The sequence below is a fragment of the Pristiophorus japonicus genome, chromosome X, assembly GCF_044704955.1.
Source record: "Pristiophorus japonicus isolate sPriJap1 chromosome X, sPriJap1.hap1, whole genome shotgun sequence".
Classification (NCBI taxonomy): Eukaryota; Metazoa; Chordata; class Chondrichthyes; family Pristiophoridae; genus Pristiophorus; species Pristiophorus japonicus.
In genome coordinates this window covers 38,362,065-38,379,780 of record NC_092010.1, presented here as the reverse complement: position 1 = coordinate 38,379,780, position 17,716 = coordinate 38,362,065, and the positions used below count along the sequence as shown (strand labels likewise).

At 45.6% G+C, this 17,716-nt stretch overlaps 2 protein-coding genes across 2 annotated transcripts in view; one reads left to right on the top strand and one right to left on the bottom strand.

The window, feature by feature from the left end:
• ormdl2 (ORMDL sphingolipid biosynthesis regulator 2) overlaps window positions 1–17,716 on the bottom strand; it is a 209,000-nt gene that overhangs the window by 111,038 nt on the left and 80,246 nt on the right. The window lies entirely within an intron of this gene.
• The window catches only part of LOC139241004 (growth/differentiation factor 11-like), an 84,322-nt gene continuing 69,035 nt past the window's right edge, over window positions 2,430–17,716 (top strand). The window contains exon 1 of the mRNA XM_070869677.1: window positions 2,430–2,826. Coding sequence (XP_070725778.1) covers window positions 2,430–2,826 — 397 coding nt within the window. The remainder of the gene's footprint in view (window positions 2,827–17,716) is intronic.

Genomic DNA, 17,716 nt, shown 5'->3' with positions numbered 1-17,716 from the left:
CTGAATGGCATCCTCCTGTTCCTATGTGCTTGGTCATTTCACAGATTTTCTTTATTCCGAATTATTTTCTGCTAAATTAATGTTGCTCTAAGTGATGGAGGTGTTTTGATTGTGTTATAGTAAAGCCTGTTATGTTTTATTGAGCTTTATGTCGCCAGGCACTGAAGAATGGCAGAGTTCCACCATGACAACACTGAGTTGTCCTGAAACGGCCCGATCAGAAGGGTGACTTCTGCAATCCGCTGGGGGCATTTCATTGCAACAAAAACCAACCGATCCTTTTCCTGCAGTAATCTGTATGAAAAGGTTATTTCACAGCATTGTATCCAATACAGTGCACCGTTTGAAAACTTGCCCAGTCGCTCTTCGGAAACACTGAGTAATCTAAATGGTACCGATTCCTTCACCGTTAAAGTGGATAAAGGCAGATCAGAAATCCCTCTGTATCAATCCGTCATGATTTCACTCCGTCGGTTCGCCACACACACACTCGTTTGTCTCTGTTGGCCTGGACACAGAAACGAATATTTTCAATAAATCCGACATATTGCATTCAATAATTCGATCTGATAATCACTTCAACCGGAGGGGGCAAACTTTGGCAAGTGATTTTAAAGATGTGTTGCAAATCTGGGATCAGCCAGCACAGCCCAATGTCCAGTTCATAGAATCATTTACGGTACAGAAGGGGGCCATTCGGCCCATCGTGTCTGTGCCGGAAAGTTCTTTCAGTTTTAGACACAAATCTGGTCAGAATTGGAGCCCAGGTTACATGGCAGCCTGGCAGTATATGCAAGTCTCGCTCTGATTAAATCGAATGATATACAATCTGACCCTGTATAAGTCTTGAGATATGTAACTGTGGTAATAAGAAATGGGTTTCCTCTTTTTCGAATCCCAACCGATAATGTCTTTTTGTATCTTATTTGCCTTGTATTTTATTTGCTGTTTATACATTACCCGGACACAAAAGCCTCCATCTGCCCTCCTAACCTATTCCCAGTAACAATCATTCCATTGCAATCAGGATTTGAAACTAACCAGGCGAACTTAATCAATTTCGATTTTAAATGTCACCTCTCCATCATGTGGCGAGGCCCACATCTTGCACTGTAACATTAGGGACTCGAGGGTCAATATAGATTTAGCGGTTCATCCAGTTTACGCTGTAAATTGCAATGCCCCTGTCCCTTGGGTCTGGTGCATACACTCCAATCTATAATGAAATAAATGGTTATTGGATATTGTCACTTGCTTCTCTCTTTCGATCGTTTTATTTAAAAACAAGCTGAGTACCAGCACGACCTCAGCTCCTCAAACAACCCGGAGCTCGTCACACGATGAAACTGACTTGCAACTGACACGAAAAGGTTCGGCGCATCGTCTGTAATGTAGCGAGCATTGCTTGTTTTAATAAATGGACGAACGAACGGATGAATAAATTAATGAATGAGTGATTCATGAAAATAGTATTTTTATGCAAAACAGGGCCGAACTTACACCGTGAGATGAACTTAACCCGGGAGGGGAATTCAAGCTTTATTTTCCGATATGCAAATATTGAAAAGATTAAAAGCCCCCCCCCCCCCCCAGGAAGCGAAGGATCGCCGCATTGTGATTCTACCCCACAACCTCACCCCCCCCCAAAAAAAAGACAATAGATTAATTCACAGTAAAGTCTCGCTAAAATATTCGGCAATGGGGATGAAATGAAGATAGGAACATATTTCATCAGCAGCTCTCGAGTCCCAAGCGCTGGGCACAAGTAAACTTCAATGATGTTAATTGCAGGTTAGTTTGACTGGCGTACCATTGCTTGAGCGTCAATCTTGGTTGATTTAGAGGAAATAATTTAGAAAATAATACAATCACACATCAAGGATCTGGAAATAAATTACAGAAAATAAACAATGCCAGTGATTTCAATCTAAAAAAAAGAAACTGTAAGGAAAGTTTAGGAACTGTCTGTCCATTAAAACAATTACTGAAAGGAAGCATTAACCTGTGTTTAAATCTCCAGATTGTGGACGTGAGAGCACAATAAGTGGGGAGGGAGAGAGAGGAGTGTGAGAGGGAATGGCAGCCTGAGACAAGGTATGTATGTGTGAGAGTGATAGGGACAGAGGGGTAACGTAGGAATGCTAACTAGCACTGACACAAGGCAATCTCTTATTTTCTCTCTCTCTCCTCCTGACAGCCAAAAAGCCTTTTGTTTGGCTCGTCAGCCAATCCTGGATTTTTACGACACAATAGTTGTGGCCAAAGTTGTGATATAAAAAGGGGCGCCTCACTTGAGCACTTATCATCCACCAGCGTGTCACTCACCCACTGTCCTCTCTCCTCTCCTCTCTCCCGGCTGCAATCTGGGTACAGGACGTGTCTTCATTCTGCACAGGGCACACACATACACACACACACACCATCAGATCATGCACAGACCACACGTTTTCCTTTGCCTCCTGATCTCCCTGGGATTGACAGGCAGTGACGAGCCAGCCTTGGAGAAGGACTTGGAGGCTGGGGAGAGGGTCGTGGACCAGGCGGAACCTGGGAGACAAGAATGCTCTGCTTGTTTGTGGAGGGAGCATAGCAAAGCATTACGGTTGGAATCCATTAAATCTCAGATCCTGAGCAAGCTGCGGCTCAAACAAGCTCCCAACATCAGTCGAGATATTGTCAATCAGCTCCTGCCCAAAGCTCCCCCTTTGCAGCAACTGCTGGACCGGTATGACATCCAAGGGGATGACTGCTTAGCCAAAGAGCCTCCTCTCGAAGACGACGAATATCACGCCACGACAGAGACTGTCATTACCATGGCCACAGAACGTGAGTACCTCAGTCCCATCTTCCACACTCTGTGCGATAATCATGTCGAGCAAGCGGCTCAAATAGAAATGAAAGGGGCAATGCTCACGCTGGGGGCTTCAACCTCCGAAAATAGATTGTAATCGTTAACTGTGGTCGTTGCGAGAGTTAGATATGAAATGTCTATCAACCGCGTGCTTCTGTCTCAAACACCGCTGGTAGCTCTAACATTGACGAAGGGATTTTTAGACCAACCCCTTATCTATTTCACGTGCTAATATCACAAAACAGTCATTTCCATGTTATAGTTCACATGCTAAATATTCCACGCAGGACGAGTCACACCCCAATATCACAAATATTCCATTCAACTTTAAGTTCTTGTGAAATAACAAACTGTCACGTCGAGGCTATAGTTTATACAGTTATACCATACCCAGTCATTTCTAGATAATGTTTCATGCACTATTATCAAACATTCATTTCTATACTATAGTTCATACGCAAATGACACAAATAATAATTAACCTATAGTTAATAAACTAATCGCAAATACTAATTTTTAGGCTATAAGCCATACATCAATATCATAAACAATAATTTCTATATTATACTTTACACATTACAATTTTTAGACAATACAGCCTAATATCAGTCATTCTTTCGAACATAATTCATACTCTAATATGAATAATTTCTACCCTATAGTTTATACACTGATATCACCAATACTAAATGATAGGCTATAGTGCATGCACTTATAATCATTTGTAGACTGCAGTTCATCAACTATCACAAACAGTAATTTCTAAAATATAGTTCATAAAATAGTATTAGACTAAAATTCATAAAATATCACAAACTGTAATTTCTAGACTATTCATAAAATAGCACAAACAGTAAATACTGGAACATTATTCATAAAATATCACAGTAATTTCTAGACTATAGTTCATAAAATATCAAACTATAAATTCTAGATTAAAGTTCATAAAATCATATCACAATCGGTAATTTCTAGTCTATAGTTAATAAGACAGCACAACTGTTCATTTCTAGATGATAGCTCTTACACTTATATCACAAACACTCATTTTAGGCAGAATGGGGGCTATGATCTGTGGCTCTCTTTAATGCTGGACAATTTTTGGGTGTGGAAACATACTGTTTGTTGTCGGAGGATGTGTGGGCCAAACTGTGCCTCACTGGCAATGCCTTGGCGATCGTGCTGCACAAGATGCGGCAAAGCAGGGTTTCTCTTTGTGGAGTAGATGTTAACCCTCTTGTGGAGACTGAGGTACAAGCTGCATGCAGGGTGGTGGACAAGAGAGTCATACCCAGGAGGAAATGAGGAAGAGATTGTCCCGTATCCAAACAAGTGCCAAGGTAAGTGTCCCATCTTCTGCATACATGCTTGTGAATAGACCATGGAAGGCACGGTCTCAATGGAATGTTTCTCTCCTGCACCCTTGAGGAGAGAGCTTGCGGAAAACATTCACCCCTTGTTGTTGTACTTTGGCATAGAACAGAGAGTGGAGGGCATAACTGCAGAGGGGCACGGTAATATCTTGCACACATCAGTTTCCAGTTCAGCTCACAGAGTACTGCCAGCAGAAACACCATGCCAGCTAACAAAGTCTTGGTCCCGGGGAGGAGAGGTGACCGGGGATGCTCAGGGGAGTTCCTATTGTCTTCTTCACTCTGCTCTGCTTGCAGGCGCAATCACAGGGAGAGGACCAGAACAGGCATGGGGGTTGGGGGCAGTGGTGGCAGCTATCATGGAGGAACTGACGCCACTTGAGAAGATAGCCCTTGCCCTCTTTGATGGAGAAGCTACAGATGGCATTGGCTTGGTTGGGTTTGGAGGCGTTGGTGCAGCGAGCAAGCATCCTCCATTGATTTTGGTCCGTCATACTTCTGATTCCCTTTTGTAATCCTCACAGCAGGGGTTGCTCTGGTGAAGTGGCTGTGTGGCACACCACATGCCTGGTGATCTGACCTATGTTTGAAGCCATTATCTTGCTGAGGCATTGTAATCCCCTTTACTTTCCTCTATAGGTTCCTCCCGAAATGAGGCGAGACGAATTGGTTCCAGGGGATCCTGGCACACCACAGCAGTTTGTGTCAGGCAGTCCTCCTGCTCCCATCACACAGTACGTGTACGCTAGCACCCAGAGACTGCACTTAGCCAGTTTGAGGAAGGGGGCGCCAGGTGAATCACAATTGACAAATGAGTTGGAGCAAGTGGAGTTGGCAGGAGAGGAAGGAGCAAGATCTTGCTAGGTTGCAAGCCCATGCCACATGCCAACTATATGGGCAAGAGGCTGGCATTCTACTGTGCCTGCCTTCAGATGGGAGTTGATGCAGGCGCAAAAAGGACATTTGTTACATCTTTCGTGGCCAACATGAGCAGTCTGCAGCAGCTGGCAGAGAATGGGCAGCAGGGTACCTCTGCCATCACTGCAGTCATATGGGAGGGACTTAATGCAGAGTGCTATGGAGTGAGTGGTACTTCATAGTCATCTGAAGCAGAGCCCCAAAACTGACAGAACAAGTGCTAAACAGCATTCTCTCACTAAAGCTGTGACTGGCATCTTTGAAACCTTGGGCACCGGGTTATACAAATCTACTGTTGCCAGATTGGACAGACTGGGCGATGGTTTGCAAAGAGCAGTGACAGTACGCTTTACCCACATGGACTACTTCTCGTGCAGATTGTAGGTCATCCAGGTTGGGTGCCCAGCCATAGGGCTAGGCAAGGGAAGGCTCCGATGAAGTGGTTTACATTCAATGTGTCCCCACCTCCTCCCATTCCAAACAGGCCCCTCAAAAGGATTGAGGAGGTGCCCGAGAATGGGCAGGCATTGGCAGCCACTGCGTCTGTTGATGTGGCTCTGGCTGTTCCAGGGACATGACGTGACCATGTGTCCCGAGTCCAAGGCTACAGTACCAGACCACCTGACCTCAACCTGCCACCACAATCGCTCCTCCAAATTAAAGGAGCACTTGAGCACATCCCAAGACAAACATACCTTATGGGGTCACCAAGGGGAAGCATGAGTGTCAGTCTCAAACCATGTCAGCTATGCAAATAGCACAGGATACATCTAGATCTTATTGTTCCTTTGCATTGACAGTGCTTTGGAAGGAATGTGCAGCATGTCTAGGGGTGGCAATGTCTAGGCGTTCCTCGGGGAAAGAAAAGCTGGTGAGTGACAGGAGGGGTCCATTGCCGGAAGAAGTTCTTGATTGGAGTTCCATAGCAATCTTCCTGCCTGTACGTCAATGGCGTCCCTGTCAATCTATTGTTCTCCCTGTGGGCCCCAGGCCCACTCCTCTTTGGGGATCAACATTTTGCGGTATGCATCAAATGGTAAATGCTTTTGGAGACTTTGGTTGGGCTGCAGGGCAGCACCTCACCTGAATGGTCCACATAGCGGACCCTCAGCCCCTTGAGCCTGTTCTAATGGACACTGGAATCGCTGAATCAACATCACTCTTGTGTTCTCCACAGCGCCTCAGTGTATCTGTACTGTGCTGGTGTTGGGGGTTTCTAGTTGGGGTGTCATCAGCCATGGCTGCAAAGGGTAACCCCTGGTTAAGAGAAATCAAGCGAAGGAAAGTTTCCAGCTATTCGAGCACTCCGAGCCACCCCAGGAGACACAGGCCACACCGGGCCCTGGCATGGCTTGATCAGGGAATTGACAGCTGCTATGTTTCCTGGAGTAGAGGGGGGGGGGCGATACCCTCATAGGTTTTCCTGTGTGAAGCAGGCATCAGCTGGGCAGGGCACACAACTTTCATTGGGTGGCAGTGTGCTCTTGAGTGCAGTCACACATGGTACTCATGTGGGCATCAAGGCTCTTCATGTCAACCCCACAGCCTTCATGAAGAAGATTTGCCCTCACTTACTATTCGGGTGGCATCTGAGCACAGAAGTATCTTCGTATACGTCATGGCTGTTATCCATGAAGCAGCCACGATGCCCTCACTGTGCAGCCTCCCATGGTGCCTGAAGGGGAAACCGTGGGTGGATGGCTTGTAGGAGATCAAGACTACCCTGTGCAACCATGGCTGTGGACCCCACTGAGAAAGCCCTTAACAGCTGGGGAGTCACTTGACCTGGACACCTCAACACTTGTTTGTGACTCCTATCTCCATCTTTAAGAAAAATGTGCCATGCAATTAAAAACCATGTTTTAAAAGGTACTTCAGAGGACATGGCAGTCCCCAACTAACGTATGTGCCATACTTGATGGAGCCCACACGAGCGCACTCATCCTCACCTTGCTCCTATGCCAGCACACATCTTTCTCATTTGCAGCCAAAGGACCTGGGTGACTTGGCCAGCAACCTCCATGCAGCCGGCACATGTTTTTACTGGAGGGGCAGTGGTCTTCACCCCCAAATAGGGCTGCTCTCCCTTGGTGCACCTTGAGCAGCAGGACCTCCGACTCTCCAGTGTCACTAGGGCACTGTTGGTCGCCTGCCCTCATGGTGCCACTGTGAACAATGCGTCCCCTTTCATGGCGAGCTGCGAGCTGGATTCTGTGCTCTCCCTCAACCAAGTATGCTCGAGCCCAAAGCTCTCTGGGAGAGCGCTTCCTGTCGTAGTATCCAATTCAAATTAAAGCAGGGACTCCCATCACCAAATTCAACAAGGCCCACACTGCAGGTGTGCACAATCCCAATTTGCCAGCATTACAATGTTGTATCTGTGACAAAAATGCAACATTTATGTCTATGATGTATCCTGGTATCGGCCTTCATTATGCCCACATTACAACAGTGACTACACTTCAAAAGTACTTCATTGGCTGGAAACCACTTTGGGACACCCTGATGTGGTGAAAGACATTGTAGAAATACAAGTTCTTTCTTCCCCTTCTTGCTATCACAGTAAATATAGGATTAAAGACCAGGTTAACTCACAAAAATGACTCAGATTATTATGACCAGATATTATTATCTAGACCAGGTGCCTGAGAGATGGCCTAAGCCAATCAATTCAAACAGGAGCACCTTGTGGGTTCTGTCTGAATATGTTTGATTGGCAACGCTTGGGGGTTTAATGGACATATATTTAAATCTGCTTTGGTCAGATTATTTTTGGGAAATCATATCTTAGCTTGTCTTGAAAAATTGAGCAATTTGTCTGAAGCTATCAGAGAGAGAGAGAGGATCAGCAAAAGAAATGTTACTATTTATGTGGGTGATGTTATCTTGTTAGGCAAGTAAAGGGGTGCCAGAGACCATGGGGGAAGAGGGTGCTCCTACAGGAGTGGTTTGAGATGCTGAACATGAGAAAAATACCGAGAGAATAAACCCCAAAATATAACCAGTCCCCTCAAGATTTGGTCCTTTTCATCCAATTCATGCAGTGATAGCCAAAGTAATTCTCATCCTCCCCACTTGGTTAGCTCCAGCTTATAATGCAGCATTCATTGCAAAGTGTGTTTTAGCAATCTAAACAGCTTGTCCATAAAGAGAAAAATGAAAAATAAAATAAAAGAATGTTAAATGTTTGATGCAAAAGGAACAAGATGCTCTTGGGGGGGAAACAATTAGATTCATATAAATACATTAGTCATTGTAAGCTACAGTTCGTATGAACAAGTCGCAAATGGTCATTTTAAGCTATATATCGTATGTGTAAGTCGCAAACGGCCATTTTAAGCTATATATCGTATGAACAAGTCGCAAATGGTCATTTTAAGCTATATATCGTATGAACAAGTCGCAAATGGTCATTTTAAGCTATATATCATATGTGTAATCCGCAAATGGTCATTTTAAGCTATAGTTTGTACGTGTAAGTCCTGAAAGAGTGGTGGAGTCAGACTCAATCACGACTTTCAAAAGGGGGTTGGATAAGTACCCGAAAGAAAAACAATTGCAGGGCTACGGGGAAAGGGCGGGGAGTGGGACTGGCTGAGAGCCGGCATGGGCTCGACGGGCCGAATGGCCTTCTTCCATGCTGTAACCACTCTATGATTCTATGAAGTTGCAAAGAGTCATTTTAAGATATATATTTTATGTGTAAGATGAAATTTAACGCAGAAAAGTGTGAAGTGATACATTTTGGTAGAAAGAATGAGGAGAGGAAATATAAACTAAAGGGTACAATCCTAAAGGGGGTGCATGAACAGAGAGACCTGGGGGTATGTGTGCACAGATCGTTGAAGGTGGCAGGGCAGGTTGAGAAAGTGATTAAAAAGGCTTATGGGATCCTGGGCTTCATAAATAGAGACATAGAGTACAAATGATGAACCTGTATAAAACACTAGGTCGGCCTCAACTGGACTATTGTGTCCAATTCTGGGCACCGCACTTTAGGAAGGATGTGAAGGCCTTAGCGAGGGTGCAGAAAATATTTACGAAAATGATTCCAGGGATGAGGGACTTCAGTTACGTTGATAGACTGGAGAAGCTGGGGTTGTTCTCCTTGGAGCAGAGAAGGTTGAGAGGAGGTTTGATGGAGGTATTCAAAATCATGAGGGGTCTGGACAGAGTAGATAGAGAGACACTGTTCCCATTGGTGGAAGGGTCAAGAACCAGAGGTCACAGATTTAAGATGGCAGAAGAACCAAAGGCGACACGAGGAAAAACATTTTCACGCAGCGAGTGGTTAGGATCTGGAATGCACTGCCTGAGAGGGTGGTGGAGGCAGACTCAATCATGGCTTTCAAAGGGGAGTTGGATAAGTATCTGAAGGAAAAAAATTGAAGGGCTACGGGGAAAGGGCGGGGGAGTGGGACTGGCTGAGGTGCTCTTTCAGAGAGTCGGCACGGGCTCAACGGACTGAATGGCCTTCTTCCGTGCTGTAACCATTCTATGATTCTATGATTCTAAGTCGCAGTCATTTTAAGCTATATCGTATGTGTCAGTTGCAAAGAGTAATTTTAAGCTATAGTTCGTATGCGAGTATTGCAAACATTATTTCCTATCCTGTAGTTTATATGTTTCTGTTACAGTTCATACCTTCCTATACTAAAGTTTATCAGTTAATGTCGCAAACTAATTTCTAAGCTATAGTTCAGATCTGATTGTTATTTCTGGGCAGTTTTTCATGCAGTAATATCCAGAAAATGCTGGAAATACTCAGCCGGTCTGGAGGGAGAAACAGAGTTAACGTGTCAGTTCAGATGAAAGGTCATTGACCTGAAACATTAACTCTGTTTCTCTCTCCACAGATGCCTCCTGACCTGCTGAGTATTTCCAGCAGTTTCAGTTTTTATTTCACATTTCCACCATGCGCAGTATTTTGCTTTTGTGGAGCACTTTCTAGACTATAGTCTGTGTGTTAATGTTGCAAGCAGTAATTCCTATATTATGGTGCAATGATTAATATCACACAGTAATTTCTGGGCTACAGTTTGTATGCTAATATTATAAATGTCCATTTCTAGGCTATAGTTCTTGCACTATCACAAACAGTCATTTCTAGGTAGATCTCTCTTTGAGTGGGATAATCGGTTTTGAAATGAATTGTTTAAACTTATTCCCTGGAACAGAAGTACAAGAGAGCATCAGAAACAGTATTACTTTATTGCTTAAATGACGAGATGTTTTAAACAGCTTTCACCCTCAGGAGAAAATCATTTCTTCAGTCTGACTCCTTGAAAGGTGTGCTTGGATATCAGAAATCATCCAACAGGTACCATTTGCATATGGTACTTTCAGCCCCAGCCAATAATCACTCAAATTTGAAACAGTTTCAAAAGGTACAAATAAGTCTGGTACTAAAAGAATTCTCTAGAAAATATCACTTTACAAAAAAACCCTCATAAATAAGAGAGAGCTCTGTTACATTTTGGTTCAACAAAGAAACTAAGAGGAATTAAGTGGGATTAGTATTTGTTTATAAAATTTCTAATGCTTTTGCATAAAATGACAGGGTTATATTTTACCTAAATGATATTTGGGCCTGGAAATTCAGCCACCGAGCACCTGTTTTCCAGGTGCTAACCGGCCTACTAACAACAGCAACAACATTTACTGAGGTCACAATATGATGGGTAGGAAGTGAGCCGCCTGCCATATTGGATAAGGTTGATACATTGGTGTTGGGAGCGCACATTGGGATTATTTATAGTGCAGAATATTTTATTTAAATTAGTGTCCTGCGCTTTTCGCAGGACCCGTTCTCTATTTAAAAAAAAAAATCATTCTCGGGATGTGGGTGTCACTGGCAAGGTTGGCTTTATTGCCCATTACTAGTTACCCTTGAGAAGGCAGTGATGGGCCTTCTTGAACCACTCCAGTCCGTGTGAAGGTGCTCCCACAGTACTGTTGGGTAGAGAGTTCCAGGATTTTTCATCTAGATAGTACACTGACATGCATACAGTACATATACTGATATATGCAACATACTGTGCACCCAGATAGACATAAAATAGTCGAGACACAAATCGTGCATTGACTCCTAAACTAATGAAATCTATGGCGCTATAGGCATTTAATTTTATTTCAAGTGCAATGGTCAAAAGTTCCCATCACACCGTTGACCACCTCAGTCACTGACAGGTGCATTTCATTTATTCATGCTTAACAAAACTCCTGGAGTCAGTAAGTGCCCAACACGCTCCGTGGACAGTGGCAGGTGGGGAGTTTGACTGGGGCGGTACACCTGTCACACTGTAACGCTGGTGTCCTAAGGCGAGCTCAGGGAGGACAGAAACCTCTCGTTCAATGAATAAAATGGACGAGAGATTAGAAACACTGTACAACAGGCACACAAAGCATTTGTCTTTGTTTTCAATATTGTGTTTTTATTTTAGCCATGGACTAGTGCGTGAGGCAAGGGGAATTTAAGTTAGAAATCTGTATTTCCCTTTGAAGATCCATCTTTACAGCACTGTTAATCAGGGCTTTTGTGGGTAAGCGGCACATTCGAAACATTTAAATCAAAATGAAACCGCAATTATGTCATGAGAATAACTCAATTAATAAACACGAAACAGATCATGTTTATTTTAATTGTTTTCAGGTTGTTTAACGTTATTTTAATCACACGCACTTGCCTTCTGATCACAAAGTTGGGAGAGCTAGAACAAGTATACAAAATACAATAGATTAGGAAGATACAGTCAGATTCTAGGAAGATAAAAGAGAAAGCAAGTGAGTGCATTGTACACAGTGAAAATACTTCCCATCTGTACTGGGGGGGGGGAAGGAATTAAGAACCTTTGAAGTGTTATTACCCATGAAATTGGCAGTGTTTGTCTTGTCTGTTTATAGCACTTCCCCCACCCTCTTTTGAACAATTTGAACCAGTATAAACCAGATTATAACCTGATGGGATGAGAATTCCTCCCCCTCCTCCTCCCAAAAAAACCCAAAATTGAACAAAAGGAGAACACCCACCTCTCCCTTTCTCGCCACATTATTAATTTAGAAATTACACACTTGCACCGAAGGAAAGTTTTTCTGCTACCGATTGCCTGTTCGATTCGACGGTGAGGAAACAGATTTTTTTAATAGGCGACATCTCATCTGAGGCCTCCCCTTGTCCAGTGGGAAAAGAGATCTTGGAGGTTAATTAGTTAGGAAAGCTATTTATCAAACCTCCGTGACCCCATGAACCTTTAGCTCAGAGCCTCTCTGGAGTGACAAAGCCGTCAGGCACATACAAGAAGTCTTGTGCTGGCTAGGTACTGCATCCAAGCTCTGTGTGCTTCCCTTGGATTCTCTTTCCTTTCACAAAAACTTCACGTATAGAGTGTTTCTTTGTGTGATGAAGTCTGCTTTAGATAGGGGCAGGAAACAAAATTCACAGGGACCTCCAGATGAGGCCAAATCTGGAGCCTTCCTGCAGTTTTTCTACCCCCATTTCCTTTGGCACACTAGGAGTGCAAAGAGAAAAATATGTGTTCCACAGGACCGTGTACATGGGAATCTTGACGCTTTGCTTCTGGTTAACATCGCTACTTGCTGTGCATCACCCACACACAGCCTACGACAGGCAATGTACTGGGTGCGGTCATGTAGTGGACATATTACAGCACTAATAACCCAGAGGACATGAGCATGGTAGTTTGAGAATTTGAATTCAGTTTAACTCTGAAAAGGCTGCTATCAGTAAAAGTGACCATGAAGCCGTCGGATTGTCGTAAAAACCTGAATGGTTCACCAATGTCCTTTCGGGAAGGAACAGTCCTTACCTGGCCTGGCCTATGCGTGACACATCAACCTGGTTAACTGGCCTCTGAAGTAGCCAAGTGAGCCACTCAGTTGTACAAGGGGTGACTAGGGATGGGCTATAAATGCCAACCTTGCCAGCGACGCCCACATCCCGAGAATGAACAAAAAAAGACGACCTTTACACCAAATCCCTTTATCTGCCCAATGGGGAGTTTAAGACACCCATTGTTAGTAGATTATGGTAAATGTACTTAAATTGCATCATGAAAAGTTTAATTAGGGTGAATTTACACAACAGGATTTCTATAAAGGCGAAAAAAACAGACATGGCAAATATTCTACCGGCAAGGGTTATTGTGCTTTCCACATTGTGAAGTGTTTGTTTTCAGTTCTATGCTGGCCAGGCCCGTCGGACATTAGATGACATTATGTAGGGACAGAGATATGGGGTCGTGACCCCTGTCTGTTAGGATAGGGTCATTTAACTGCAAATGGGCTGGTACTGCAGCTGACTAACTGCCCTGGGGCCGCAGGACACTATTAAATAGAGCAGCACATACTGGGGAATACAAATCCCAGTGCAATTCTTCGCAGATGTCGGTGGGACAAAATCAGCTCTTCATAAAATGAACATATTGGGTATTAAAATCGTGTTACGGTGAATTGGATTTTTAGGATCATTAGTTAATATTGGATGCTCCCAGTTCCTGGATTCATCCTTTAACTCACTTTAACAGTGTAAATTAACTCAGAGTATTTAACTTCCTGCCCCTTTCTGTAGAACATACTTTTATCCTCTTAATAAATGCTGGATGAATGGGTTTCCTGTAATGAACTACAGATTGTTCCTCTGTGAAGCTGCAGTAATGATCTGGCATGGTCTTTAATCGATATATCGATGCAGTAGCTCGATATTTCACACACACCCAGGAGGGACAGGCACAGCTCATAATTTTAGATAATTTAATAAAACAAAATTCCCCCCTTGTTTTGTCCCCTCCTTTCCTGGATGCCCTGCCCCCCCCGGGTGATGTTCCACAAGCAGTGACAATCCTCTGGTACTTCACCCCTTCTTCATTCGTGAACTTAAGACGACAAGGTATGCAAGTATGGCACCTAGACTCCGCCCCGGCTGATGTTGGCTAACTCCACACGGATTGAGAATCAAACCTGGGATCTTTCTAGTCTGCACAGCTTAGCTTAACCAACTGAGGCACCAAGGGGACACTTGATCTGTTCGTCATGTTCCTGCTTGGGATTTGCGGATAGCTTTCAGGCCTTGCTGCTTGTATCTATTTCCCCTCACTGCTATCTTCATGGTTCGTGGTGTGTGGTGTCTGCCTTCACTTGACATGCCAAGCGACAGACAGGGCACTTTACCACATGACACTGGGGTTATTGGAAGGTAAATGATCTGGCTCCTTTTGAATTCTGTCCACAGCCATGTGACTATAGGGAGACAATGAGCGGACACAGGTGCTGCCTCACACAAAGAGTAACCAAAACAGCTGCTCCATCCAATCCCCCACAGCAAACTTCAATCAAACAATGGCATCCACCTCAATTTATAACATGTCAACCACATTCAATCACCTCTACCTGTTCTCTATCGGTACTCACCCCTGTAACCCTGGGTCCTCTATCAGTACTCACCCCTGTAACCCTGGGTCCCTCTCTCTATCAGTACTCACCCCTATAACCCTGGGTCCCTCTCTCTATCAGTACTCACCCCTATAACCCTGGGTCCCTCTCTCTATCAGTACTCACCCCTGTAACCCTGAGTCCCACTCTCTATCTGTACTCACCCCTGTAACCCTGGGTCCCTCTCTCTATCAGTACTCACCCCTGTAACCATGGGTCCTCTTTCAGTACTCACCCCTGTAACCCTGGGTCCTCTATCAGTACTCAGCCCTGTAACCCTGGGTACCTCTGTCTATCAGTACTCACTCCTGTAACCCTGGGTCCCTCTCTCTATCAGTACTCACCCTTGTAATCCCGGGTCCCTCTCCCTATCAGTACTCACCCCTGTAACCTGGGGTCCCTCTCTCTATCAGTACTCACCCCTGTAACCCTGGGTCCTCTATCAGTACTCAGCCCTGTAACCCTGGGTCCCTCTCTCAATCAGTACTCACTCCTGTAACCCTAGGTCCTCGATCTGTAAAGTCCTTACTCTGCAGCATGAAACCACACGAGGCACATTCCAGGGACAAAGCCACTCTGTGACCTTAACTCTTTATTACAGGACTCCAGAAGTGCTGACCCTGCGTGGGACCTCCCTTTATATACCTGTGTGATCAGGTAAGGAGTGTCTCCACAAGTTCACCCCCTGTGGTCAAGGTGTGCATCTGAGTTGAGTGTATACAGTAATACAGTGGTGTTACATTGTAGTTACAAACATGACATCACCTTCCCCCCCCGAACCCCCCCCAAAGTCTTACTAGGATCATAGGTTCAGTCTTTCAGGTGGTCTACGCTCCCTCGTGGAGCGCCGCAGTTGGGGCTCTGATTGTTGGACACTGACGTGAGTGTCTGTCACCTGTGGTGATTCCGGCCTGTCCGGGATGACCGCAGGGACTGTGCATTCTTCTGATTGCTCTTGTTGCTCGTTCACTGGCGGTGTTGTGAGCTCCATCTCATGGTCTTCTTCAGGTTCCTCCATGTCGATGCTGAACCTTTTTTTTACTTGGTCCAGATGCTTACGGCATTGTTGAGTTTTACCACGATGACCCTATTCCCCTCTTTGCCAATTACAGTACCCTCAAGCCATTTGGGCCCCATGGCGTGATTGAGGACGAATACAGGATCATTTATTTCTGTACATCTCCCCCTTGAATTTCGGTCATGGTACTCGTTTTGTGACTTGCGCTTGCCCTCAACTATGTGGGTCAGGACTGGGTGAATGAGGGACAACCGAGTTTTGAGTGTCCGTTTCATGAGTAGCTCTGTGGGTGGGACCCCCGTGAGCGAGTGTGGGCAGGATCTATAGGCCAGCAGGAGGCGCGATAGACGGCATTGTAGGGAGGGTCCTTGAATCCTGAGCATACCTTGCTTAATGATTTGGACTGCCCGTTCCTCCTGGCCATTGGAGGCCGGCTTGAACGGCGCAGTCCTGACGTGGTTGATGCCATTGCCCGACATAAACTCCCGGAATTCATAGCTCGTGAAACACGGGCCATTGTCACTAACCAGGATGTCCGGCAAGCCATGGGTTGCAAAGATCACACGTAGGCTTTTCATGGTGGTGGATGACGTGCATGAATTCAGGATGATGCACTCGATCCATTTCGAGTACGCATCTACTACAATGAGGAACATTTTCCCCATGAACGGGCCCACATAGTCAACATGAATGCGTGACCATGGCTTGGTGGGCCAGGGCCACGGGCTGAGCGGGGCCTCCCTGGGGGCATTACCCAGCTGGGCACAAGTCGTGCACCTGCGAACACAGTGTTCCAGGTCTGAATCAATTCCAGGCCACCAAACATGTGACCGGGCGATGGCCTTCATCAGCACAATGCCTGGGTACTCGCTGTGGAGTTCCCTGATGAATGCTTCCCTGCCCTTCTGGGGCATGACTACCCAGCTGCCCCATAGTAGGCAGTCGGCTTGGATGGAGAGCTCATCCATCCGCCTGTGGAACGGTCTGACCTCCTCAGGGCATGCTCCGTGTGCGGGCGCCCAATCCCCAGTCAGGACACATTTCTTAATCAAAGATAGGAGGGGATCTCTCTTGGTCCAGATTTTGATCTGGCGGGCTGTGATGGGGGAGCCTGCACTGTCAAAGGCATCGACAGCCATGACAATCTCAGTGCTTTGCTCAGTTGCCCCTTCGGTGGTGGCCAGTGGGAGCCTGCTGAGCGCGTCAGCGCAGTTTTCAGTGCCGGGCCGGTGCCGGATGGAGTAGTCATAAGCAGCTAGCGTGAGGGCCCACTGCTGTATGCGAGCTGATGCGTTGGCATTGACAGCCTTGCTGTCTGACAACAGGGATGTGAGTGGCTTGTGGTCCGTCTCTAATTCAACCGAAGAGGTACTGATGCATTTTTTTTACACCATAGACACATGCAAGCGCTTCCTTCTCGACCATCCCATAGCCCCGTTCTGCTTGAGAGAGCGACCTGGAGGCATAAGCCACAGGTTGTAGCTGACCCTCAGCATTACCCTGCTGCAACATGCACCCAACCCCATAGGACGATGCATCACATGTCAGAACTAAATGTTTACAGGGGTCGTACAGGGTCAACAATTTGTTTGAACAAAGTAGGTTTCGTGCCCGATCAAAAGCCCGTTCCTGACAGTCCCCCCAAAACCAATCGCAACCCTTACGCAGGAGCACGTTTAGTGGTTCCAACAACGTGCTCAAGTTTGGCAGAAAGTTCCCGAAATAGTTCAACAGTCCCAGGAATGAACGCAGCGCCGATGTGTTGCAGGGCCTGGGCGCTCGTCGAATCGCCTCTGTTTTGGATTCGGTGGGCCGAATCCCATCTGCAGCAACCCTCCTGCCCAGAAACTCAACCTCAGGAGCTAAGAACACTCATTTAGACTTCTTGAGTCGCAGGCCTATCCGGTCTAGTCGGCGTAGCACCTCCTCCAAGTTGTGGAGGTGTTCCTCGGTGTCTCGACCCGTGATGAGGATGTCGTCCTGGAATACGATCGTTCCAGGAATGGATTTAAGCAGGCTTTCTATGTTTCGTTGAAAAATCGCAGCCGCTGATCGAATGCCAAACGGGCACCTGTTATAAACAAACAGTCCCTTGTGCGTGGTGATGGT